General features: G+C 44.3%; 1 protein-coding gene across 2 annotated transcripts; it reads left to right on the top strand.

Moving 5' to 3' along the window:
* The first annotated feature begins 275 nt into the window (after window positions 1-275).
* LOC310796910 (dipeptidyl peptidase 9) lies at window positions 276-26,460 on the top strand. Of its 2 annotated transcripts, none has more exons than XM_083659158.1 (21): window positions 276-406; window positions 3,930-4,020; window positions 4,187-4,425; window positions 4,753-4,865; window positions 7,743-7,916; window positions 9,699-9,867; window positions 10,264-10,374; window positions 12,997-13,125; window positions 13,331-13,392; window positions 13,493-13,593; window positions 14,561-14,738; window positions 15,472-15,631; window positions 15,793-15,872; window positions 16,448-16,600; window positions 17,455-17,590; window positions 19,741-19,886; window positions 20,581-20,727; window positions 20,868-21,020; window positions 22,267-22,409; window positions 24,787-24,898; window positions 25,296-26,460. In XM_083659158.1, the coding sequence occupies exons 2-21, from the start codon at window positions 3,965-3,967 to the stop codon at window positions 25,386-25,388; spliced, it is 2,655 nt and encodes an 884-aa protein (XP_083515284.1). In that variant the 5' UTR covers window positions 276-406; window positions 3,930-3,964; the 3' UTR covers window positions 25,389-26,460. The 2 variants fall into 2 exon arrangements, with proteins under 2 accessions (XP_083515284.1, XP_083515283.1); XM_083659157.1 differs by having other exon boundaries at window positions 9,696-9,867.
* Window positions 26,461-27,278: the final 818 nt, after the last annotated feature.

Genomic DNA, 27,278 nt, shown 5'->3' with positions numbered 1-27,278 from the left:
GTTGGTCACTATTATTTTGTTTAATCGCTTTTGACAATTTACCAAATTGCAGAAGGGAAGATGAGCAGTAAGGTACCTTAAGCAAACTATTGCACACACACAATATATTAAGTTTAAGTCATAAATTCTTGATCTCAACACTTTATTATGATGAAATGTGTTGCCACATACTGCGGAGCACTGCCTGCACCCTGGAGCGGCAGTGCGGCCCTGAAAAAGTGCCGATGCGTCAGCCAGCAGGGTGAAGGAAGGTTCCTCCTGTTTCTCTCCGATCTGAAAGCAAGCTACATTTAGCGTCTGGCCACCCTGGGCCATGGATACAACCTTTAGCGCTCCCAACATTTGTTTATTGACGCCAAGCTAGTAAAGCTTAGGACTGTTGGTAAAAGAAACAGTGGCCAGATTGGTAAGTATTTCCCCTACTCTGGCTTGTTTATTACGGACCCTCGCCTAAGTGTCTGTTTTTAAAGGAAACCAGTAGCCATTAGCTAGCTGCTAGCTAGTTTTTAGCCAGGTTAATATTAGCTAGCTAGCTGGAAAGCGAAATTGACAGGAGAGCTGTCATGTCACAATATATCTTACCAACCAAGCTTTGTGTTCTAATTCTACATTGATATAGTTTGATGTTACATTGTAACAGGTTCGAGTTTAGTTTAATGACAAAACTCGAACCTGTTCCAATACGAAATGGGAACTGTATAAACGTCAAAGATATTTGCCGGTGTTTCTGCCAGGGTGAGTGACTGGACTGTCTAGCTGAAATTCGAGAACAAAGATTCGGTGTGTTAAAGCTAGCGAACTGTTAACATGAACGGGACCGCTCCTTTACGAGTTCACCCTATTTCGTTCCGCACCCACACAACGTTAACTCGCTAGCTTGCTGCTAACAAGAAATCCACTAAACATTGGGAACTATCCAATTGGGCCTACAATGGGTATAAGTTGGCGTTTAGTTCATGTGTTATTTGACACAATAAGACACGGTCATGTTGAATTAAAGGCGAATATTAGTGGGACCTTTTTGTCAGAGGATAGAGTCAGCAGGATAGTTTAACTTCCTGTTTTCCAGATGAATTGTCACTTTATTTTTGGGTATTGTATTCCACATTCATAAATCCCTCTCAGTCCGGTCCTCACCCAGTTGTCTCTGTCAGGTCTCAGTTAGTTGACAGCTTGGCCTCTCTGTAATAGCCTACTGTTGACTCGACTCTTCATGGGGCTGGTGATTTTTTACAAAGGGCTTTAGGTGAGCGTTAACTAAGGCATTACATCACCATCAACATACTTTTAGTGTTGTTGCCTTCAATGAGTGTTCCAACCATTGATAGTGTTCCAACTTCTGTTGCTTACCGTGAGCTCAGTATTTTTATGTGGCAGCTCACCACAATATCAGAGGCCACCACAAATATATTTCTAAAGCCAACACCATAACATGATGAAAAACTCTGTCTGTTGCGTGTTTCCACTGCTTTTTGCGACACATCTGTAGGAAATACTGTAGCAGCTTCTACCATATTTGGGCTAATAAGGGTTTCCTCCATTCCTATAATATGCAGATTTCAAGGAGGGAATATTGAGTATTTCCTTAACCTCTGCAGTCTTCCTTCACTGGGGCTCTGAAAACGTCTTCTTTTCCACCCATTTTTTTTGCATTTATGCTGTTTATTTGATGTAATGACGTCATTTCATGTCATGAGGGAGATGACAGACTGCGATGAAGGTCCTTTGTCGGGATAAACCCAGGACATTGTTACATGCCTTAGCCTGCTGAGACATCAGGATGTCTGTGAAACCAGATTTTTACTATTAGAAACCTGAACAGAAACAGAACAATTTGATCCGGTTTCTGTGCTCCCAAAGACAATATGTAAGAGACTGAGAGTCAACAGGAATAAAGCTCCTCAGTAACATTTGTTTGTAGTAGTTCTGAAGTCCACACCTGAATGTGTCCAAGTCCACATGTTAAAATGACAATTAAGTATGACTGATTGACTGATGACTGTCTGCTTGGCATCTGGTCATCCGGTAACTATGAATCACCTCATTCAATGGAAATGAATTGCTTCAAAATGTCCCCATTCGATGGGGTGGAGTTGTACAATCTCTACAACCCAGTTTCTCTGGGTTGTAGAGATTACTTGCAAAACCCCATTCAATGGACAGCTCTACAACCCAGTTTCTCTGGGTTGTAGAGATTACTTGCAAAACCCCATTCAATGGATAAACCTGGGGTCTCCGAGGCCTGGGTGGGCCGCAGGACCCTGTGGAGGTCCTGGGGTCACTTCGGGGGGTCTGCGGGCCGAATGGAAGGTCTGGGGGCCGAACGGAGGGTTCGAGACCCTCGGGGGTCGTCTCCGGAGACCCCTCCAAGCCTCTCCCATGCCCCATGCCTAATCCTAACCCAGACCCTAACCTCTCCCACCCCCTAACCCTAACCTCTCCCACCCCCATGCCTAAACCTAACCTCTCCCACCCCCTGCCTAAACCTAACCTCTCCCACCCCTAACCCTAAACCTAACCTCTCCCACCCCCCATGCCTAAACCTAACCTCTCCCACCCCCCATGCCTAAACCTAACCTCTCCCACCCCTAACCCTAAACCTAACCTCTCCCACCCCCCATGCCTAAACCTAACCTCTCCCACCCCTAACCCTAAACCTAACCTCTCCCATGCCTAAACCTAAGGACACAGGGGTCCAAGCAGACCCTCCCCATGCCTGCAGAGGTGGGCAGGGTGGTTGAGAGAAGAGCCAATGGAGAATCCTATCCATTAAATGAGGTTTTGCAAGTAATCTGTACAACCCCCGAATCCTACCCATTAAATGGGGTTTTGCAAGTAATCTCTACAACCCCAGGGAAACTGGGTTGTAGAGATTGTACAACTCCACCCCATCGAATGGGGAAATTTTGAAGCAATTCCTTACCATTGAATGAGGTGATTCATAGTAGAACGGGTGCAGAAACGGCCGTTGCAGATCCGGCGGATGCAAAACCTTTCTCTGCTCCAAAAAAGAAAATAATTCTGCTCTGGAAACACAGGGCGTCATAGTAAATAAATGTGATGCGAGTTAACTAGCTGCATAGCTAATACACAAAAATAAAATGAACTAACACCATAGAGATTAGAGAGCCAAAGTCATGCCCACTTCCGGGTTTAGGCAGACGCACCAGAGCCATTCATCCCGCATTCTTTTTTCCATCTACATTTAGTAAAATGCTTGTTTTACTTGGTCAAACTAAGCGATTCAACGACGACGTTTTGTTTTTAAGTTTAGGTCTGAGTGAAATGTTTTATGTTCTCGCGATTCCAAATATAGCTGAATCACTTTGTTTGACCAAGGAAAACAATTTTTTTGAAACATTTTAGAATCAGAATCAGCTTTATTGGCCAAGTATGTACAGTACACATGCAAGGAATTGGACTCCGGTACATGAAATGTAGATGGAAAAAATAATGGCGGACGAATGGCTCCCCTGCGTATGCCTAAACCGGGAAGTGGGCGTGACTTTGGCTCTCTATAAAACCATCTTTCGATGGGGGAACGATAACACTGTAACACACAGAGAGAGCCTGGTGACGCAGGTTAGATTGACTGAGTGATGACCATTGGTCGTCCATGGCACGTCACACAGCCATACACGGTCGTGCCATATACTAGGTTTTGACCTGTTCTTGTTAGTTTGAGGCTTGATTAAAACAATTGAGTGCAGCACACATTGATCTGTAGATTCTATCCCCGCTTATGAATATTGTTGAGATTATCAGTAAAACAAGGAGGCTCATAATTTAATGCACAGGTTGAGTGTGTCCATTATAACATCCATAATTCAGAATCCAGATGCCCTCAACAGTCATCACACCATCTTGTGTGAAATATTTTTTGATTTTTGAATGATCCTAGACGTACTCGACTTTGTCTCTGTTCATAGGTTGAAGAGTCTGAGTGAAGTGTGTTGACCAGTGAATGCATAGAGTCAAGAAGGCCAAGCTTTCTGACAATACAGAGGGTATCTGGAAAAGGTAGAGTATCATACCTGCTCATGCATTTTTAAACCATTTTTCATGCTGAGAATTGAACGATCTCCTCTTTGATAGATGTCGACTCGGCACATAGTTTAAATGAACACGATGCCACGATGAAAGAAACGTGCGAGTGTATGTTTACGTGTTTAATGTCACCGCGCAGCTGTGTGGCAGTGAGCATGACGGCAGTGGACGGCATTTCGGACAGCACAGAGGTGGTGGAGATGGAGGAAGTCCCCTCTCAGTTCTACGTGGAGAAGCACTCCTGGGACGGCCTCCGCGACATCATCCACTGTAGCAGGAAGTACTCGGGCATGATCGCCAACAAGGCCCCGCACGACTTCCAGTTTGTGCTGAAGAAGGATGAGAACGGTCCCCACTCCCATCGCTTGTACTACCTCGGTAAGATGACTCTCGCTCGCCGTTGATGGCACATGAGATCCCCTTTGACAACTCGTGATTTGCATTTGCTATTTACACCCCTCCCCCCCGCCACCTGATCCCAATCATGTCCACTGTTCAAGGCAGTCAAATATGGCTGCCTCATGACACGAGAACAATGCCTGTGTTTAATTTCTCCTCTTCCAGCTACAAGTCACTTGTTGTTGTTGTCATTGTTGTTGTTGTTGTTGTTGTTGTTGTTGTTGTTGTTGTTGTTGTTGTTGTTGTTGTTGTTGTTGTTGTTGTTGAAGACGTGTTGTCTTCACCTCTTTCCTTTGTGCTGATCAGGAATGCCTTATGGAAGCAGAGAGAACTCACTACTCTACTCCGAAATCCCCAAGAAGGTCCGGAAAGAGGCCCTGTTAGTGTTGTCATGGAAACAGATGCTGGATCACTTCCAGGTGAACCTCCTCTCTCTTTCTGCTCCTGCCTTACCATGACTAAACATATCTCCTGCCTTACAATGACTAAACATAGCTCCTGCCTTACCATGACTAAACATATCTCCTGCCTTACAATGACTAAACATAGCTCCTGCCTTACCATGACTAAACATAGCTCCTGCCTTACCATGACTAAACATAGCTCCTGCCTTACCATGACTAAACATATCCTCTCTCTTTCTGCTGCTGCCTTACAATGACTAAACATATCCTCTCTCTTTCTGCTGCTGCCTTACAATGACTAAACATATCCTCTCTCTTTCTGCTGCTGCCTTACAATGACTAAACATATCCTCTCTCTTTCTGCTGCTGCCTTACAATGACTAAACATATCCTCTCTCTTTCTGCTCCTGCCTTACAATGACTAAACATAGGACAGTTTCTTTCTGCTCCTGCCTTACCATGACTAAACATAGGACAGTTTCTTTCTGCTCCTGCCTTACCATGACTAAACATAGGACAGTTTCTTTCTGCTCCTGCCTTACCATGACTAAACATAGGACAGTTTATTTCTGCTCCTGCCTTACAATGACTAAACATAGGACAGTTTCTTTCTGCTCCTGCCTTACCATGACTAAACATAGGACAGTTTCTTTCTGCTCCTGCCTTACAATGACTAAACATAGGACAGTTTCTTTCTGCTCCTGCCTTACAATGACTAAACATAGGACAGTTTCTTTCTGCTCCTGCCTTACAATGACTAAACATAGGACAGTTTCTTTCTGCTCCTGCCTTACAATGACTAAACATAGCTCCTGCCTTACCATGACTAAACATAGGACAGTTTCTTTCTGCTCCTGCCTTACAATGACTAAACATAGGACAGTTTCTTTCTGCTCCTGCCTTACAATGACTAAACATAGGACAGTTTCTTTCTGCTCCTGCCTTACAATGACTAAACATAGGACAGTTTCTTTCTGCTCCTGCCTTACAATGACTAAACATAGGACAGTTTCTTTCTGCTCCTGCCTTACCATGACTAAACATAGGACAGTTTCTTTCTGCTCCTGCCTTACAATGACTAAACATAGGACAGTTTCTTTCTGCTCCTGCCTTACAATGACTAAACATAGGACAGTTTCTTTCTGCTCCTGCCTTACAATGACTAAACATAGGACAGTCTCTTTCTGCTCCTGCCTTACAATGACTAAACATAGCTCCTGCCTTACAATGACTAAACATAGGACAGTCTCTTTCTGCTCCTGCCTTACCATGACTAAACATAGCTCCTGCCTTACAATGACTAAACATAGGACAGTTTATTTCTGCTCCTGCCTTACAATGACTAAACATAGGACAGTTTCTTTCTGCTCCTGCCTTACAATGACTAAACATAGGACAGTTTCTTTCTGCTCCTGCCTTACAATGACTAAACATAGGACAGTTTCTTTCTGCTCCTGCCTTACCATGACTAAACATAGGACAGTTTCTTTCTGCTCCTGCCTTACAATGACTAAACATAGGACAGTTTCTTTCTGCTGCTGCCTTACAATGACTAAACATAGGACAGTTTCTTTCTGCTGCTGCCTTACAATGACTAAACATAGGACAGTTTCTTTCTGCTGCTGCCTTACAATGACTAAACATAGGACAGTTTCTTTCTGCTCCTGCCTTACAATGACTAAACATAGGACAGTTTCTTTCTGCTCCTGCCTTACAATGACTAAACATAGGACAGTTTCTTTCTGCTCCTGCCTTACAATGACTAAACATAGGACAGTTTCTTTCTGCTCCTGCCTTACCATGACTAAACATAGGACAGTTTCTTTCTGCTCCTGCCTTACAATGACTAAACATAGGACAGTTTCTTTCTGCTCCTGCCTTACAATGACTAAACATAGGACAGTTTCTTTCTGCTCCTGCCTTACCATGACTAAACATAGGACAGTTTCTTTCTGCTGCTGCCTTACAATGACTAAACATAGGACAGTCTCTTTCTGCTGCTGCCTTACAATGACTAAACATAGGACAGTTTCTCTCAAGTTGTTGGGCACTTGGCTGACTTTTTTTTCTAGTTTGACTGTAAAGCAGGTTTCACTCTGAGTGAGATAAGTATAATCCCTGGAGGCGGAGCAGGGAAATTTGTGGCTAGTCCCTGAGGTATGCTCTGAAACGTGAAAGTTTGAGAAAGGCTTTTAGAAGCTATGAGAGGAATGTTTGTACAAGTACAACCTTTATATGAACTTGGGGCGGCGGATCATATTACATACAGCCAGGGTAGGAAATTAACTTTTCTAAATGAGGGCTATTTTTGCCCCTGTCAAATATATTTCAAATGTTGGGAAATACTTTAGTTGCATCTACTGTATGTAGCATGACAGACCAATCAATGACTCTTATCCAAGCATATTTTATTTCTAAAAGTTCATAAACAATCGCAGTTAAAGATCCCCATTTCCTTGATCCTTGCCTGATTCTCTGGCATGTTATCAATGTACTTGGCAAAAACATGAGTGAACTAGCTGGCCAGCTAACTTGTGCTGGCCTGTCACTGAGGTGAATGATGCTGGAGGGGCGGAGGTTGTACGGATGCCTAGTTGGCCATTTTCGAGTCACGCTTTGCAAATACAGAACAATGTTCAAATACAAGTATTAAACACTTTATTTTATGGGGGCTTTTAAAAGCCCCCGTCATCCTAATTCCAAGGGGCATTCTAGATTTTTCTTTTAGGGGCATTTTGCCCCGAGCCCCCGCTAATTTCCTACCCTGATAAAGCACAGTAAGGAGAATGAGGCTAACCCTTATTTACATTTGAAAATTGTATAAAAACAATATCTGAATTCATTCTATATTGTATGTCTGATTTCAACCCCTCTTCTCATCCCTCCTCACAGGCCACACCGCACCAGGGAGCCTACTCGCGAGAGGAGGAGCTGCTGAGAGAGCGTAAACGTCTGGGGGCGTTTGGCATCACCTCCTATGACTACCACGCCCAGACGGGCCTGTTCCTCTTCCAGGCCAGCAACAGCCTCTTCTACTGCCAGGACGGAGGCAACAATGGCTTCATCGTGAGTCCTTTGCTCTTCTTTGTCCTCGGGTTTAGAAGCCCATACTGTATACTCCTGGCAGCCAGCTCAGGATTCCTGTGTAACTGGTACTTTTGAAATACACCCATTAGGTCAGTGTCACCGCGTCGCCCCACTGGCTATTAGCCCTTTTCACTTCCCACCCAATTCACCCGTTTTGTGTCTAAAAGGCAGGAAGTAACACAGGTGCAAGCAGAACATTAACCAGGGCCCCGGCACTGGATCGCCAAATGGATTGGAAGTTGGAAACCCTCATTCATGTTCTGCTTGCACCTGTGTTACTTCCTGCCTTTTAGACACAAAATGGGTGAATTGGGTGGGAAGTGAAAAAGGTGCATTAATTAATTCAGCAAGAATTGGAGAAACACAGGACGTTACCAAGCAGGTCTGATGCCAGCTGTGCTCTTGCTGCTTATCGCTGTGAGTCTTAACGATTTGCACAGTACACAGTACATATGCTTTCTTTGACTCTGTGTAGTGTAGGCCATTCAATTTGGACAGAATGAATGGACGTTTTCGTCTGCTGCATAATGTTGGTTTGCAGTTCATAGTCCTAAATCAATTCTTTTGTAGTATCAAATGTCTTTTAATACCATTACAGATCAGCCACCATGTTTAACAGTTATGGACATTGTGGTTTGAATGCGTCGTTTGACTCGCCTTTTTCTTAATGTAAACCCATCATCACAATGTGTGGTGAAGGACAACTCATCAGATCATGTAACCAGGTTTGATGCTCCTTACACCAAGTCCTTGGATGCAAGTGGTTTCCAAGTGGCAGCTGTGCTATAAATACCAGCTTGGTGAAGCTCATGACGTTACTACAGTTTTTGTCGAGACTGTCACAGAGGTGTTCATTCAATTCTGTAGTCATTCTGAGGCTGTAGTTTTATGTAGCAGTTATCCTGCTTCTGTCTATCTTGTTGAGCAGCAATTTTACGACGACCACTGTTTGCTGATGCAGTTTGTCTGAATGTGGTATATTTTGTCATGTTTTGAGACCGTTAAGCACGTTAGGCTTACCAGGTGAAACATTGTTGCAGTTCTTGTGACAGATGCACATGCAATTAAGCCACTGACTATTTGGCCTGTTTGAAAATCTGTGGGCTGCTTCCTGTTGCTTTGAAAAGTCACAGGGAAAAAATGGGTGATTGTCAGGTAAAAGTGATACATACATATAAAATGTCATTCGACTTAATATGACTCACTTATGTCTGCTTTTGCCATTTTGATGTACCTACTTCCAAGTTAATAAGGTGCTTTTTCAGGTGCTATTGCTGTTATTTTGTCTACCATTTGGTAAATTCTCTGCCTTAGTAAGAAGGGGGAGGTCTGATCGATGTGCCAAGTCTGATCTTGTTAGCAGCCGTGACAGCATGTGGCTGGCATTGTTTTCATCTTGTGAGTCTGTGTGTCATCAAGGCAAAATGTGGTCCTAGAGACACCTCATGTAGCAGGAAGTACCACAGAAGTGGTTTTGGATACTTTGCCAGGTGCTTTTATGTCTGTGAACAGATGTTGTCAACAGGATAGCGCCACAACCACAACCGTTCAAGATGCAGTCACGAAACCTGACGTGTAGTTTGGATCACAATGTAGCTCAATGGAAATCTATGAAGGCTGAGTTTGAAAATGGGTGTGGTCCGAGCAAAGGGGCCCCAAGTAGGGGGTGTAAGAAGCAGGGAAGGGGCCATTTGGTGCATTCAGACGACCATGTTTGTATGAAATTGGGTTTGACATCTTCTCATGTGTTGGTTTTAGCAGTCTGCCCCTTTAAAGCCTGTGGAGATCAAGAGCCAGTGCTCAGGCACTCGCATGGACCCCAAGATCTGCCCCGGGGACCCCCACTTCATAGCCTTCATCAACAACAATGACCTGTGGATGGCCAACATCAAGACAGGCGAGGAGAGGAGGCTCACCTACTGCCACAAAGGTCTGAAGGCTCTGGCTTTGTTTCCAATCCCTTATTATGCTATTTTAGGAGATTCAGTGTTAACCCATTGATACCTGATGCAGCATTTGTGTGTGTATCCCTTTAAGGGTCTTAAAGGGATACACACACAAATGAGGGATATACACTCAAATGCTGCATCAGGTATCAATGGGTTAATGGGGAAATGAATGGTGGAATAGATTTGTTTGGTTTTGCTATTGGATGATTCCAGTTCTGCTTGCCTCTTTCATCAGGATCCCATTTCACACTGCATGAAAAGAAAAATATTTTGAGTTGTAATTGTAGTCACTTTATAGAAGACATCTATTATCTCCTTTTTAGAAATCTTTTACAGCTTGTTTACCCTGTTGACGCCATCTATACCTTCTGTTCCAGGTATGGATAATGTCAAGGAGGACCCCAAGTCTGCGGGTGTAGCAACATTTGTCATCCAGGAAGAGTTTGACCGTTTCACCGGCTATTGGTGGAGCCCCTCAGCAGTAGAAGGTCAGTCGTTTGTACATCAGATAGACGCACACTCATTTGAGCATAGCTGCCTCATTAAAAAGTATTATTACCATTTAATTGCATGCTTTGATTTGGTCCCTGAGCATTCTAAATATATATATATTTTTTGTTTTGTTTTGTTTTGCATCATTTAAATTGTGAGGGTTGAGTGTATATCTGCTTTCCGTTACCTCTAAAATATGGAAGACACAGGAGTTAAACCAATGACATACTGTTTAAACTATGCCATAGAAATGGCTGCACCCACACACCAAAACTAAAAAAAGATTTTTACACACTCTTAACACTTTCAGTGCCACGGCCCTTGGGCAAAAGGTTGCTTGCTGTGCCACATAGGCCGCAATGCATTTTAAAACAGTCATATAATTTCTTTAATAATTACTATGTAAACACTGAACACGCACAAATAACGATGAGACTCTCTTCTATCACCTGCAAAAAAAAGTTTATTGATCCCATTTTCCGTTCTTTAGTTATGAGCCGGAGAAGATAGCTTGATTGAACGAAAAAAAGAGCTTTTTTTCTACGAGCTGAGATAATGAGCCTTTTGTGAAATTAAACATTTCAAGCACATCACTGACTCTGAAGCTAATTTTCTGATGTAGTCACACCTCAAAAATAATTTCCTTCAATAAAACAGTGAAGGCAAGGGAATTTTGTTTGGAAGAATAATATTTTTAGCTGAAACCAGCAGCGCTGGCGCCTGCATGCGCTGCTGGTTGCAGCTTCTTGCTGATCTTTTGCTGCTGGTGGGCATCGGATATTCTGGCTTGCGTTTGCCAACCCTGTCCTGCTGTCTGGGTCTGTGTTGTGTACTTGGCTCTGCGTGCCCACCTCCCCCCCTCCTCCTCCCCCCCCCCCCCCCGTTGTGGGAGGAGTATCTCTCTGCTCTGCTGTTTTCTCGTTTTCTCTGCCTGTGCTCAGCACTGAAAAAGTCTGCTAGATCCTGCTTTTTTACAGCCGCGTGTACCAGCTCCCATGCTTCGAGTTGAGAATAATAACAAATCCACGGCTGATCATGTGTTGCAGCGGACACGGAGGCTGTTGCAGCGGACATCGAGGTGCTCAATTGTGATAGCAGATTGGCTGCTGCAGGGGCACAGCTAAACGTTGCTTCAATGAAGCCGCTGCATACGGACGGATGCGATGCGATTTCCTTCCCCCCAATGACTTCTTCTGTGTGTTTCACTCCACGTTCTCTCATCTGGAGAGCGCTGTCGCCACCTAAGGGTTCTGTAAAATAGGTTAGACACATTCAATACCTCTGAATATTGTAAGAGGCGATGTAAGAGGCATAGATCGACACCCCCCCGTCAAAAAAAAAAAATCGAGTTATGACGCCATTTGGCGTCGCTGGCACTGTACGGTAAATTTCTAATGACGCCATATGGCGTCGCTGGCACTGAATGTGTTAACTCATTCAGTGCCAGCCACTTTTGGAGAACGGATGCTCCCAGTGCCAGAGTTTTCAGAGCGTTTTCAGTGATTTCTCGAGGCCCACAGAATATTGTGTGATATTACTATGTAAACACCGAACACGCACAAGAACGAGCTGGCTCTATTGTATCATCAGCAAAAAAAAGTTTATTGATACCATTTTCCGTTCTTTAGTTATGAGCCGGAGAAGATAGGTTGTTTTCAGCGTTTTCAGGCTTTTCAAATTATTAGCTGAGATAATCCGCCTTTTGTGAAATGCAGCATTTCAAGCACATTCACTGAGTCTGAAGATAATATTTTCTGATGTAGTGACGTAGTTGTTGTGTGATGCCCTGCGTGCACCACCCCCCTCCCCCCCTCCCCCCGTAAACTCCTCCCCACACTGCACACAGCCTCACGCAACCATTATATTTTCGGAGTGTTGCGTTTGTGTGCTGCTGTCGGCTCTCAGCGCCACAGCAGGGAAGAGCCAACCCGGATTGCTGAATGGTTTGGCGTCAGGGGCTGCTTTCCTGTCTGCTAATCGGGTGGAGAAACTATACAGACAGACAGACAGACAGACAGGGACAGAGGGGCTCAGTTGTGAGCGCGGATTGACTCCTGTTCGGAGCCAATGTCAGCTCCCGCGACAGAGCAAATGGCTCTGGGAGCATGCATCGGGTTGTCTTTGATCCACGGCTTTTAGGCTGTTTCTCGGACCTGTCTCTAATCTGGACTGCACCGAGCAAGCACTGTCGCCACCTAATGAGTCCGTAAAATAGGTTATACACCTCCAATAGCTACTATAGTTGTACAGGAGCTGCGGAAGACTTTGATCGACGTCCCACCGTCAAAAAACGCATTGGACGTCGAAGGACGTCCGTGGCATTCTACGTCACTATTTAATTGGACGTCGAAGGACGTCCATGGCATTCAATGAGTTAACAGACATTATGACGTGTGTCTTCACTCTGTGTCATAATGAACTGTTGTCATTGGACACTGTCATTTATGAATACTTATAATACAAAGGTTTGGCTATTTGGTAAACCCACATTGCACTGAATTATTAAGCTTTCTGGCAGCATGATTCACTGGAGAGGAGTTTTTTTTGGGTTGTGCTTACGCTCTTTTCTGTGTCACGCTCGTTACATTGTGTCTTTTCCCCCCTGCTTCCATTGTCAGACCCTGATGGAGGGAAGAGCATGTACCTGTTGTATGAAGAGGTGGACGAGACGGAAGTAGAGATTATTCATGTTCCATCGCCGGCACTGGAAGAGCGCAAGGCAGACGCATATAGATATCCCCGTACAGGTGTGCGCATCCTCATACCACACACACACACACACACACACACACACACGCAGACACACACTCGCGCGCAGTTATTCTTATACACAAATTGTGGAGGTGAGAAACCATATCTCTAAATCGCCTACTGGAAGCTCTAAGCTCAGAACAGTAAATTGGATCTGATTGTAACCTATTAAACAATTTGACATCCTTCCTTCATTGACAGGTAGCAAAAATCCCCAAGCCACCCTTAAACTGGTAGAGATCAAGACAGACCATCAAGGACGAGTAAGAGCCTTTTACCACCTCTCCTCGTCTCTCTCCCTTCTCCAGAATACCTTAGGCATCCCTAAAGTGTGTGTGTGTGTCCGTGTGTGTGTCCCTACAGATTATGAACACGCAAGACAAAGAGCTGGTGGTTCCCTTCACCTCCCTGTTTCCCGGCACAGAATACATCGCCAGGGCCGGATGGACAAGTGACGGGAAATAGTGAGTGTCTGACTCCCATGCAAAAATAAATAATAATCATCATTAATATTGTGATATGAATAGAGGTGCATTGCTTTTGATGCATTGCTTTGTTTTTAATGGCATGGTTTTCTCTCATTTGATTTGTATGGCATGAACTGATGCTATTTTCATTTCTCAGAAGCAAGTAAACACTTACCGTAGTCTAATTAACATTGAATAGCCACCTTTGCACAGCGGGGCAAAGTGGGGTTTGTTATGGCCAGTGCAATCTCAAAATCTATAATTTAACAAGTATAGATTCTCTAAGTCCCACGATGCTTTTGAGGTGATGATAAGTGAGAATTGTGTGATTTTTGTGTGAAAATATGCAGTTAAGGTGTGAAGATGATTCATAAGTTACATTTAGCCAATAATATAACTTATTTGTTTTGTGATGTTGCTTAATAGCAACAGATATGATTTGTAGAAAAGGCTTTCTATTAAAAAGTGCTGTAAACCAAGTTGGGTTGCACACCGGTGTAGAGGAGTGAGTTGTCTCACCCCTGGCTGACTGAATTTGCATCTTGTTGATGGTGCCTGGCCTCATGGCATTAGCACTGTGGTCTGTGGAGTATCACAGAAACGGATAAATTGAGCAGCGTAATAATAAAGTCTATGGTTAAAGCCTTTCAGTATGAAGCAGCCTTCTGATACCGTGTTCAAAACAACTCGGAACTCTGAGGTTTCAACTCTGAGATTTCCGACTTCCGACATCATTGCGAGACAACTCAGAACTGGGAAAAAACAAGCGACTTGTTAAAATCACTCCGAATTGCAGGTCGCAAATTCAGGTATCATCTGAGAGCTCAGAATTTTCGACATGCAATTCCAAATTCGACAACAGTTCAATTAATTTTTAACAAGTCGGAGCTCGTTTTTTCTCTCTCTGCGTTCCAAGTTGGCTTGAACACAACATGAGTGTTGTGTCGTCTCTGTCTCCCCCTAGTGGCTGGGCAGTCCTGCTGGACCGTAGTCAGAGGAAACTGCAGCTGGCCCTGCTGCCTCCAGCACTCTTCATCCCGGTCACAGATGAGCCAGCTCAGAGACAGGACAGCCTGGAGGCGCTGCCCAGCAACACACAGCCATACATCATCTATGAGGAGACCACCGACGTCTGGATCAATGTGAGAGCAAATGTCTTTCTTCAACCTGATAAAGGAGAGAAGCAGAGAGGGGGCATAAGTGTTAAAAAGGGGGGGAAAAAGTGATTTTGAAGAGTGTGATTGTGTGATTGACCGATCACCGATTGAAATGATGCATTTTACCCAGACGTTGTACTAACAACGCCACACAATTTGAAAGGGTGTAAGTATATAGTATATAGTGTAAGTATAGTATATAGTAAGTATATAATGTTATAAGTATAACATTTTGGGGAAGACGGTATAAACACCATTTTTATCAGCCGGGCATCTGGGTAGAGGTGAAAGCACTCTCCTACCACCGCCATTCCCGGCAGCGGTACTTCCGGCTTCCCGCTGCACTAGTGCCTACTCTGGTCGGTTGAGGCACCTGTTCGTGGGGAAGAGAACTTGGGAGAATTATTCGATTATGATTAATCCCATGTCTTATATATGATTTAACAAAAAAGAGTAGTGATGTCATAGTCACAAATAGTTTTGAGCAGAAATGATGTTCGTGGTGGTGGTGGTGGTGGTGGTGGTGGGGTTAAAGAAAGGGACTGGGATTATTGTTTGTGAGGAAAGCATGTAGGGACTCATTTATGTCTTGGTTGTAGTCAAAAAAGATTTTGATTTGTGACCAAAACATGAGAAGAGATGTACAGTTTGTAATATCTTTGGAGTACGTAGTATTTTACCTCGGTAGTTATTGATTGTTTCTCCCCCTCTTCCACAGGTTCACGATATTTTCTATCCATTTATTCAAACGACAGAAGATGAGTTCACGTTCATTTGGGTAAATGAGTCTAAAACAGGCTTCAGCCATCTGTATAAAATCACATCCCTGTTACAACCCGCCTGCTTCCACTGGCCAGGAGATTACCAACACATGGAGGGTAAGAGACCGGGACACGCCTCTGCATCGATGTCAAAGTATCCATCCCAATAAGCATTGTTCTGTCATTTATGACAAGCTAATGCTATTTGATCTTAGGATCTATGACACAGTGTTTGGTATGTCAAGGTGCATGTTGATTCTGGTATCTGTCTTTTCCAGGAGACTTCAAATGTGCAATCAAGGAGGAGGTGACTTTGACCAGTGGGGAGTGGGAAGTGCTGGCAAGACATGGATCCAAGGTTAGTCAAAGCTGGATGGATACAAGGCAGTGTTTCCCCTAAGGCCATGACACCCCCCCCCCCGATACAAGGCAGTGTTTCCCCTAACAAGGCCATGACCCCCCTTGATCGACCCTGAATTTTGCGGTGCATCCCTACATTTTTGTCACCTCAGCCCTCTACTGTCATTCTGTGGCAACCGTTATGCGTCCCTGTTGTGTTTGATGTGTTTGATTCAACTGTTATGCAGAATTGAGCAAATTAAAGCACCTCGTACACTTTTGAATATCCTAATTTGAAACAGCTCAGTGGTCTGTTTTCCAAATGGCGACTGAGCAATTTTGTTGTTGTCGTTGTTATCATGTCGAACTTAAGAAGTCAGCTGACATGTGTTTTCTGGACGTTTCAATAGTTTTCATTATATTTTCTGATCTTCCTTTTATAGTACCTTATCCCTTCTGGCCCCATGCATGTTTTTACATCCTTAAATCTAGTGATGGTCACTTAAAATAGTCTGTCCTTTTCCTATTCTCTTATTTCCTGGTCTCAATTCCATCTTTCTCTGTTTTCTCCCCCCCCCTCCTCTCTCTTGCTAGATCTGGGTGAACGAGGCGACAAAGCTGGTGTATTTCCAGGGCACCAGGGACACTCCTCTGGAGCACCACCTGTACGTGGCCAGCTACGAGTCGCCTGGAGACGTGGTCAGACTCACCAAGCCTGGATTCTCTCATAGCTGCTCCGTTAGCCAGGTAAAGACCTGCTTTTTCTGCTCATCCACAAATGCATGTAAGCTAGTATTCACATTCAGTCAGTCCATCCATCTATCCACCCACCCAACAGTTTATTTATTTATCTGTCTGTCTGCATGTCGGCTCATCCTGCAAACGTGAAACAAAAAATAAGAAAACGTATTTATGAGGAGGAGAAAAAAACAAACAGTGATTCACAAAATATATATTTAACTTGCTCTGTACTCCTGATTGGCCCGAGTGTAGTAGATTGAACGGTACGGTATACTGCACATCTATTAATTAGACAGTTATCTCGTCCTCGTCTGATCACTGAGTCAGAGCGTGCCGCTGAAGCATCGCAACATGAGTGGGTGAGGTAGAGGAGGAGGCCTGGCCAGACCTTGACTGTGTCCAACTCCCTGTCCTACCGTGTGACCAGCTGCTCTAGGTTTGCTTGGCAAGCGGGTGTCATACCGTGTGAGCAGCTGGTCTAGGTTTGCTTGGCACTATTGGAAAACAATGACTTCATATAACGTCAGGGTGATTTGTGTGATTTGGATAACGGGTGGTCCACGGCAGTGATTCAGTGAACGGGCGGTTCCAAAAATAACGCTTGGATTGAAGACTACTTAGCTTATATCCTAAGAATTTGATCTTGGAATCCGGTTAAAAAGGGGCAGGCACTTTCAAAAAATACTTGGCGGGTGATTGGATGAAGCATCTGTCTATCACAGGCTAACTACAACCATTTAGGACCGCCTCCTCCTTCCTTGGATGCTGATTGGTCCAAACCACTGGTATTCTTTATACCGCTAATATTTTTTGTGGTCCTCTCCCCCCCCCCCCCCTTCCCCTCCTCTCACTCTGTGCAGAACTTTGACATGTTTGTCAGCCACTACAGTAATGTGAGCACGCCCCCTTGTGTTCACGTCTACAAGCTGACGGGCTCAGAAGGTGACCCGCTGCACATGGTGCCGGAGTTCTGGGCCAGCATGATGGAATCACCAGGTGAGGAAACCTGCTACCTTTTTAAACAGGATCTGATGGAAACATCCCCTATTATTGCATTAGGGTGGGTTACCAAGTGCTCACCGCCAGCACAGATGCGTCATTGAATTAGAGCTACAGCTAACCCTAACCCTCCCACAAGCTCAGTGCTAAATCAAAGTGTCTCGAGCCAAAACGACTTCTCACAATCGTTCCAAACATAGCAGCAAAAGGGAGCTTGAAATATACCAGTATATGTTTGTTTGGGGAAAAAATAAGATTAATGTTCAACAAAATTTTTGTTTATTCTATATAACAAACTAAACAAACTAAATGGTAAAAACATCAGTAAATTAATTCTGGTGTATGGGAGGCACTACTCCTGGACCCTTTATGATATTTGTGGCTTTGGAATGCATCGAAAATAATAACATACAGTAGGACTTAACAAAGCTACAACGGGCTTATTATGATACACCGTCCCTAGTTGGTAGCATATAGAAAGTATCTATCACTACCTTGTGGTCCTCATGTAAGTAAGAAATGGCTCTTTGTGGCTCCCCCATGGGCACACAATGTTATTGAATTGTTCCTGCCAGGCCTGCAAGGTACTGTAACAGAAAACCATTAAGGACCAAAGATTTCATCTGTGAAATGGAATTTTTGTTCCAGACAGTTAAACGTTCTGCAGTCTTGGCGCAGTTTAATAAGAGTGGGAGCTGGGGCCAACATTAACATCCATCAAGGGCTGGTGAAATGTATCGTTGGTGTCTAAATCACTAAAGTTCACTGGCCACGCTGGCCAGTTAATTCTTTGAGACAATAACTCTTGAATTCCTCACTTATATAAAGTTCTGTTGCTTCGTGATGAATTAATGATGTCATCTATTGTATGTAAGTGAGTGAGCAAGCTTGAAATTAACACTCAGTACCTCATTCTATAAGCAAGTGGGTGGGATACATATTTCTATGGAAAATATATATTATAATTATTTTTGACTGAAAATTATTCTTGGCAGGTCTGGCGTTGTTTTTGTTGTTGTTGTTTAAGCTTAGCTTACCAGTCCTTGGCAGATGAAGCAACAAGTTAATTCCACACACTGAAGCCCAATTTATGCTTCGTCTGCCGACACTTTTGAAACGGTCGCCGACAGAAATGAGGACTTGAGTCGACACTTTCAAGTGTCTGCGAGCAGTGTCTGCTACCTGGTGAAATGTCTAGTGTCGCTGACTACGTCACAGTATCGCGCAAGTCTGATTGGCTATATAGACGGCATGCGTTTGACTTCCTTGTTTTGGTTTTCACTCGATTGAAATGAATGAACGTGTCTCCGCTATTTTTATCAGCCTGTCCTTGATCTATGACTTCGTGAAAATCACAAAGAACATTGTGCATTTCCCAGAGAGAGAGAGGAGGTGAGTTGTGTGTCGTTTATATGCGGCTGCAGTCAAGTACGTTACATCTTGCCTCCGACGTGGTTTCACTGTGCGTTCCCTCTCTTCTCTTGGCTGTCAGCATTTAATAGCGTTCGAGTGTCACGTGACCGTTAAACAGAAGCGAACGTTCACTGAAGTATAAATGCAACACCATGAGCGACACTTTCTTTTTCGTCTGTGACCATGTGCTGAGCGACACTTTCTAATAAGTATAAATTAAGCTTGAGTGGGAGTGAGACCTGGCTGACGCTTGGTAACTCGGGACTCGGTTCCCTCTTTTAACCGCAGACTCATCAAAATGAATCAGTCTGTATTTACATAATTGGGCTCTTTGACTTTGCCATAAACTCGATGGTCTGGCCAAATGTGAAGGTTTCAGACAGGAACAAGCGCGCACATCCAGGCCAGATAGGTGCAGCTGCTGAGCTGCAAGCGGACAAAACATGAAAACGGAAGAAAACAGCTCCGAAGATGGCGTGTGAAGGTTATTTTTGGAACAATCAATAGAGCCAACTCTGTCGGGGGGAAAGTTGAAGTCTGGCTTTGATTAGATCAAGGACAGTCAGGTCGATCTACATTGGCGTCCTCCAGACGATCCTGGATGTGCTGCTCAGCCACGTACGTCATCGTGAGCGATTAGTTTCAAAGTTGACGGCTGTTTTAGCACGGCTGTTTTCGCCGCCATGCCTAACCACTGAGTTAGAAGAAACACGTTTTGTTTGCGTGTCTTCCAGGTTGCCCAGGAGATTATAATCCGCCAGAGATCTTCCACTTCCCAGGGAAGTCGGGCTTCCAGCTGTATGGGATGGTGTACAAGCCTCACAACCTGCAACCTGGCAGGAAACACCCTACTGTCCTCTTCGTGTACGGAGGCCCACAGGTTGGTTGGTTAAAACGGTCTCCACAACGTCTATAATGTGGTCATAATAATGGTGGTATGTCTCATTGAAGTGTCATTATGGCAACTGAGATCCTTCTGTATTCACTAAATGGAGGTTAGAAACCTGTATTACGATTCCCACCTGGGACGCTGTGAACGCTGAAGGAATGCGTGCCCGTCCGCATGTCCTCGAGTGCCCATCGCCCGGGTGGGGTCGTCAAAAGGGCCTTTCTGTGTGGAGTTTGCATGTTCTCCCCGTGCCTCCCGGGGGTTTCCTTCATATAGGAACCCCTTCACCAAAACACAATATCCTGGTTACTAATGTGGTTCCTCCTCTGGTCGTTGAGGGCGCCTGTTCGGAAGGATGGGAACTGGTTGGAATAGCGTGAACCTCCCACGTGCTATGTCCTACCGGTGAAGCTTCCCCTGTCAGGTGAAAAGAAGCGGCTGGCTAACTGCCCATGTCTCAGAGGAAGCATGGAGCCAGTTTCGGCTCTCCCCAGATCGGCAGAGGGTGGAGTAGCAACCAGGATAAATAAATTAAATTAGCACTAAATGGGGGATAAAAATGGGATAAAAAAAATCTGGAAAAAAAGAAACCTGTATTGCTGTTTGGATACAAGAAGACTTGGTGAGAGTGTGTGCGTGTCCCCAGGTCCAGCTGGTTAATATAAGAGTGTGTGCGTGTCCCCAGGTCCAGCTGGTGAACAACTCCTTCAAGGGGATGAAGTACCTCCGTCTGAACACGCTGGCCTCTCTGGGCTACGCTGTGGTTGTGATTGATGGGAGGGGATCCTGTCAGAGGGGCCTGGAATTTGAAGGAGCGCTGAAAAACAAAATGGTAAAAGAAAGAGTGCAAAAGACGTAAAGACGTTTTCCCCTCTGTGGTTACGTGAAATAAATAACAAAAAATGACTTGGATCATAGGTCCATCTAGTGAAACATTATGATGTCCTAAATGTGTGTGTGGCTCCTCTTCAGGGCCAGGTGGAGATTGAAGACCAGGTGGAGGGGCTGCAGTATGTGGCGGAGAGGTTTAACTTTGTGGACCTGAGCCGTGTCGCCATCCACGGCTGGTCCTACGGTGGCTTCCTCTCCCTCATGGGCCTCATCCAGAGACCCAACGTCTTCAAGGTGAGGAGGCTAAAGGTCTTTCCAGACCAGATGTGAATCATTTCGCAGTGCAGATCGATTTCTGCGCATCTCGGATGCACAACATGCCAACCAATAAAATATAGTGTAGTAGGCAAAGATCCCGTGGTGGAGTGACGACTAGATATGCGGCTACATGCTGGCAATATTGTCTGTGCATATTGGTAACCATAGGACCTAGCACACAAATCACACCTACAAACTTGATCAGAGGGAAATCAATAATGTCTCGATTATGAAAATGCACCAAGTGCTTATGGTTATGTAACTCAATTACAAACCAACCTCAGCTCTCCAAATATGCACAGCTGTCCAGGTGGGCGAGGGGAGAGAACCAGAGGAGCGGAGAGCCCCTCTCCCCGGGCAGCGGTGCCCCACAGTCGGCTCGGCAAGGCGGAGGCGAGTGGGTTCCCGGAGCCCCTGGCCAGTGCGATACGTCCACCTGCTGCCATCTGCCTTCTCCAGTTCCACTATGGAATGCTTGGAGCTTGATTATTCATGTCGCTGTTGGCGTGAAAGGCCTGAACATGAATATCTGCATTTTTGTTTTTTTCGTTCCGTCTTTGGTGTGAAACGACCGTAACACTCCTGTTTTCCATCAAGAAGGAAAAGTGCTTATCGCCCTTCGGCCCTCCCTGCTTTTTGCTATAGACTCACTTCATTCTCTGCTGCCTCCTCTCAGCCAATAATAACACTGTAGTTTATATATCATCTGTCACCTGTCAATGCATTTTCCATGAACTTAGATGACTGTTGTGCAAGAATCCGTTCCCTGTTGGTGAACTGAGAATTAACTGTATAGTTCCTGGAAAATTATGCAGTCAGTCCTGTAACTGGACTTGTGGTGCAGTTGCCTCTTACAGCCACATGGTGTCTGTGTTGGATAACGCTTTTGTGCTACAAGCCCTAATTCAATAAATATATCTAGAGTTTGATCCCTTTTCTTACAGCATCATAGCTATAACTTGTTTTTCTTTTTCTTTTATCCAATGTCTGTCGTTGACACATAAAATCAAAATACAGATATCCGGATGCCCAAAATGACCTGTAACAGTACTATATTATTGGGTCATTCTGCCATTTACATTCTCTTCTTGATTTTCCATTCTGTTCTAACTGACCACGTTGTGTGTCCCTCCCAGGTGGCTATTGCCTCTAACTGACCACGTTGTGTGTCCCTCCCAGGTGGCTATTGCCTCTAACTGACCACGTTGTGTGTCCCTCCCAGGTGGCTATTGCCGGCGCCCCGGTGACTGTGTGGATGGCGTACGACACGGGCTACACAGAGCGGTACATGGACGTGCCTGAGAACAACCAGCAGGGCTACGAGGAGGGATCTGTGGCGCTGCACGTGGACAAGCTGCCCAGCGAGTCAGTACCACACACTCACATCAGCTCGACGTGTTTCAAACCAGAGCCGTGTAGATAGAAGAGTCACGACATCTCCATTCACTCCAATGGACCAGTTTTTTACTCTCAAGAGTTCCAGGAAGTAAGGTCCTGGATTAAGCAGCACTGCCGCCGAGTTGCAGCAAAATAGACAGTTTGTGTTGTACTCTGAAAGGGTTTTCCCCACCTTGAATCAAATTGTACATTATCAGCTTTATTTTAGCATGCAAAAGTAGTGCGAGACCCATTCCTGGCTGTTCATTGGCTAATGAGTCTTGCATTTTGGTCCTCCGCTGACGCCACTCTCTCTCTAGAGGACACTATTTCAAACAAACAAACAAACATGATATTGATTTGTGCTCCTCTGTTTCACTCTTGCGCCTGTGAGAGTCTAGTGGGATTTAAAGGAACAGCTCACCCTAAAATTCAAAATACATATATTCCCTCTCACCTGTAGTGCTATTTATCCATCTATATCGTTTTGTGTTGCTTGCCTGAGTTTTGGAGATATCGGCCGCAGAGATGTCTGCCTTCTCTCCAATACAATGGAACTGGATGGCACTCGGCTTGTAGTGCTCAAAGCACCAAAAAATACATTTGGAAAAACTCAACAGCATTGTCTCTTTCCAGAAATCATGACCCGGTTACTCAAGATAATGCACAGACTTTGTTGTGAGCAGTTTCATGGAGGAACTATTTGATTTTGCAGTCTCATGTAGGAACTAGCTAGCAGCTAGCAGGTGTAGTTCGGTCAAAAGAAAATAGTTCCTCCATGAAACTGCTCATAACAAGGTCTGTGGATTATCTTGAGTAATGGAGCCATGATTTCTGGAAAGAGACATTGCTGTTGAGTTTATCAAATGTATTTCTTTGGCACTTTGAGCACCACAAGCCGAGTGCCATCCAGTTCCATTGTATTGGAGAGAAGGCAGAAACTCTGCGGCCGATATCTCCAAAACTCAGGCAAGTAACACAAAACTATATAGATGGATAAATAGCAGTACAGGTGAGAGGGAATATAATGTATTTTGGATTTTAGGGTGAGCTGTTCCTTTAATTGAGTTTAGTGTCTTCAACTTGTGAAATTTTCAATAGGTATTTTGGCTTTGGCCCGACCATAAACATGGTGTTCAGTAACTGGATAGATATTTCTTCATGCTTGATCGTGATTGCAGGTTTACTCCTTCATGTTCTGTGGAAATCAGTTTGGCGTTAATGTTTCAAGGAAACAATTTTGGAATTCAACACTAAACAGGTCTTTGTCATTCCTATTCTGTGGAAATCAGGCTGAGGTTAACATACCAAGGGAACAATTTGGGCAGGGGAAGGGGGCGGTGAACTAGGAATAGGAAGGTCGTAGAGGTCACTGTTTTTGTACAGGTAAACAACACACATCAGAAATGAGGTGGTAGCTTTTGCACAAAGCTTCCATTACATTTTCTCATATGACTGCTCCTAAACCTGTACCGCTTACTTCAACACCTGGGTGTGATTTTCTTTTTTTCCCCCCGTGTGTTAATCAAATCTGTGGCAAAGGTGAAAACAATAATGGCAGGCTTTAGAGACGGAGGCCCTGAGGGCTTTACACATACACACGGCATGTTGCAGCACTGCTCTTGGATTGTAAAGTTAAGCCACAGAGTGCTGATCAGCTCTCAGAGAGTCACTGAGTCCCTGCAGCTACACAGAGTGTTGATCAGCTCTGAGAGTCACTGAGTCCCTGCAGCTACACAGAGTGCTGATCAGCTCTGTGAGTCACTGAGTCCCTGCAGCTACACAGAGTGTTGATCAGCTCTGTGAGTCACTGAGTCCCTGCAGCTACACAGAGTGTTGATCAGCTCTGTGAGTCACTGAGTCCCTGCAGCTACATAGTGTTGATCAGCTCTGTGAGTCACTGAGTCCCTGCAGCTACACAGAGTGTTGATCAGCTCTGTGAGTCACTGAGTCCCTGCAGCTACATAGTGTTGATCAGCTCTGTGAGTCACTGAGCCCCTGCAGCTACAGAGTGTTGATCAGCTCTGTGAGTCACTGAGTCCCTGCAGCTACATAGTGTTGATCAGCTCTGTGAGTCACTGAGTCCCTGCAGCTACAGAGTGTTGATCAGCTCTGTGAGTCACTGAGTCCCTGCAGCTACATAGTGTTAATCAGCTCTCAGAGTCAAGTTTTCTCACTTGTATAAATGGATCTCAATCAGGAAAGGCTTTGGCTTTTCTCATCAACACCAGATTAATGAACATGAAGTTCTATGACTTGTGCAGTTTGGGGCAGCATAGGTTATTTTAAGAATAATAAACATGAAATGTACTGACACTGTGTATACCTTAATATTGTATAACCGTCTTAACCCTTGTCATTCTAGGCCCAACCGTTTGCTGATTCTCCATGGATTCCTAGATGAGAATGTGCACTTTTTCCACACCAATTTCCTCGTGTCACAGATAATCCGTGCTGGGAAGCCCTACCAGCTTCAGGTCAATGCCACAAACTCTCCACAATGCACCAACATCTCTGTTGGTTTTGCCAACAGAGCATCACTCGATGTCAGGTTGACATCATTTACTTAAGAATGATTCAGACATCTCTGGACATACAGTATCTCTGAACTGATGTCTTACTGATATCTCAGTAACATGTGAATGAAGTTAGATTTTGCACTCCAAATATCTTACAGAAGCTATTGGATATATTCAACTCTGGCTGTCTGAAATTGCATACAACCTTACTGCCTAGTGAATGCTTTTGAGTGCTTAGGCCAGTGTGATGTTTAATTAAGTTATTAAGATACATACTGTACATGTAGTGCACTTACGTAGGTCAAGGTAGGTTTTAGGAGATTATTAATTGATTGCTGTGTTTTTATTTTTCCAGGTCTACCCTAACGAGCGACACAGCATCCGTTGCCCTGAGTCCGGAGAGCACTATGAGATAATGTTGCTGCACTTTTTACAACAATACCTCTGAAATGAGACAAGAGGGGACAAGTGACGTCGAGTTTCCCCTCTGTCCCATTTTACCCCTCCACCTCCCCACCCTCCCATCTTCACTCTCCCTACCCCCTCTCCCCCACCCCGCCACACCCCCAACCCACCCCATCACCCAACAGTCGCCCTGTCACAGAGAGACTAACAGAGACACTCTGGAGCCACAAGGCACTCTCAACTACGAGCGAGACATCTCACTACTCGACTATACTTGGTTCTCTGTCTCTTGTTCCGTTACTCGCTTGCTTGCTCCGTCTCCTCCATCCTCCTCCCTGTGAGGTATGGATGGTTTTACGAGGACAGAGTTGTGGGTGTCACACCCTGCAAGCTGAACAAAGACAGGATATAATATTCGCAGGCTACGTCACATTGACTCATTGCTCACCCACGTCCTCCTCATCTCTCTGGAGCCGCCATGATGGTTCTTGCCAAACGTCTTTGTGTTGTCCCCCCCCACACACACACACACACACACACAACTGTTTTTATTCATTTGAGTCAGTGGTAGGAATGGGGTCACAGTTTTTGGATATGAAATGGAATCTATAAACATATTTGCAGACATGCGTCGCTATACCAGTATACATACATGCATGATACATGCAGTTTATTTCATACAAAACAAAACTACGCTCTCATACACACACACACACACACACACACACACACACACACACACACACACACACACAATTGCCATAAATACTGAGAGTATATACCTTGCAGGTTGTCAAATGGTGAAGAAAGGAAGAAAACCCAGGCTCTTCCTCTATCAACAAATTTTAAGTGTGTATTGTTTAAAATAAATAAATATTTTTATGGATTTTTATTCTTTTATAATGAGTGTCGATTGAAGCCGCTCATTGATATTTTTGCGCCGTTTTCTCCCCTCACATCACATTGCTCGAGGTGTCTGCTTGCCTTCTTCAAACATACTTTATGATATTTGCCAAAGTACCTCTTGACTCTTTGTTCATGCTGGTATTTCCTTTTTTTACTGCAATAAAGACAACAGGAGGGTGAGCACTGGAGTCTTACAACAGCTTTGTACCACCGGAATACAATTTGTACATGATAATAAATAAATGTATGATGAAAACACATTTTCTTTGACCTCAGTCTTATTTAAGCAGAAGATGTTAGATGTGCGCTTTGTTCACAGGTGCAGCCTATTCTGTTGCAGGTTTTGCACATGTAGCCTATTGCCAGATAAAAGCAGAGGCTACTTCACTGGCCGTTTGTCTCAAAATGATCATTTTCCCACCTCAATATTCCACTCTGACCCGAGCAATATAAACAGACGAGCTCTCCAAAGCCTCGAGTGTAGCAGAGGATGCTTCGTTGTCGGTCCATTTCCCCTTGGAGACAGTACAGTTGCCATGGTAACTTTGATCGATAACCACCCCACCCCCTTACATTTATATGGGTACTATTCTATAGGCGAAAAAGACCTTGGAGAATGTGGAAGATACAAGATACATGGTAAGTCAGCCAATGGTTGTATCAAAAAGCAAAAATAAAAATAAAGCAGCGTTCATTTAGAACTACTAATGGCCCTGATTGAAATATGCTACCTAGGTGGTCTTCAAACATGCATGGAGAGGAAGAATTTAACCACTTTAACGTAGGGTAAAACTGTCAGTTTCTTTTCAGTGTATCGCTGCTTTGTTCATCCTTTTCTAAGAAAGCAATATGGCTAGTAATATAATATGCACACTTCAAACTAATCAAAACCAGTTGTCCAATACACACTAACAAAGTATATTCTTACATGATTCTAATAGCCTATCATGTGGACATCATAACCGTTACATGCACACATGACAGCTGCATGACTTCATGTGAGGAGGAGGACATGATCACTTGAAGA

This window comes from Poromitra crassiceps (assembly GCF_964638095.1).
Source record: "Poromitra crassiceps genome assembly, chromosome: 23".
Lineage (NCBI taxonomy): Eukaryota > Metazoa > Chordata > Actinopteri > Beryciformes > Melamphaidae > Poromitra > Poromitra crassiceps.
This window is presented reverse-complemented; position numbering and strand designations above follow the sequence as displayed.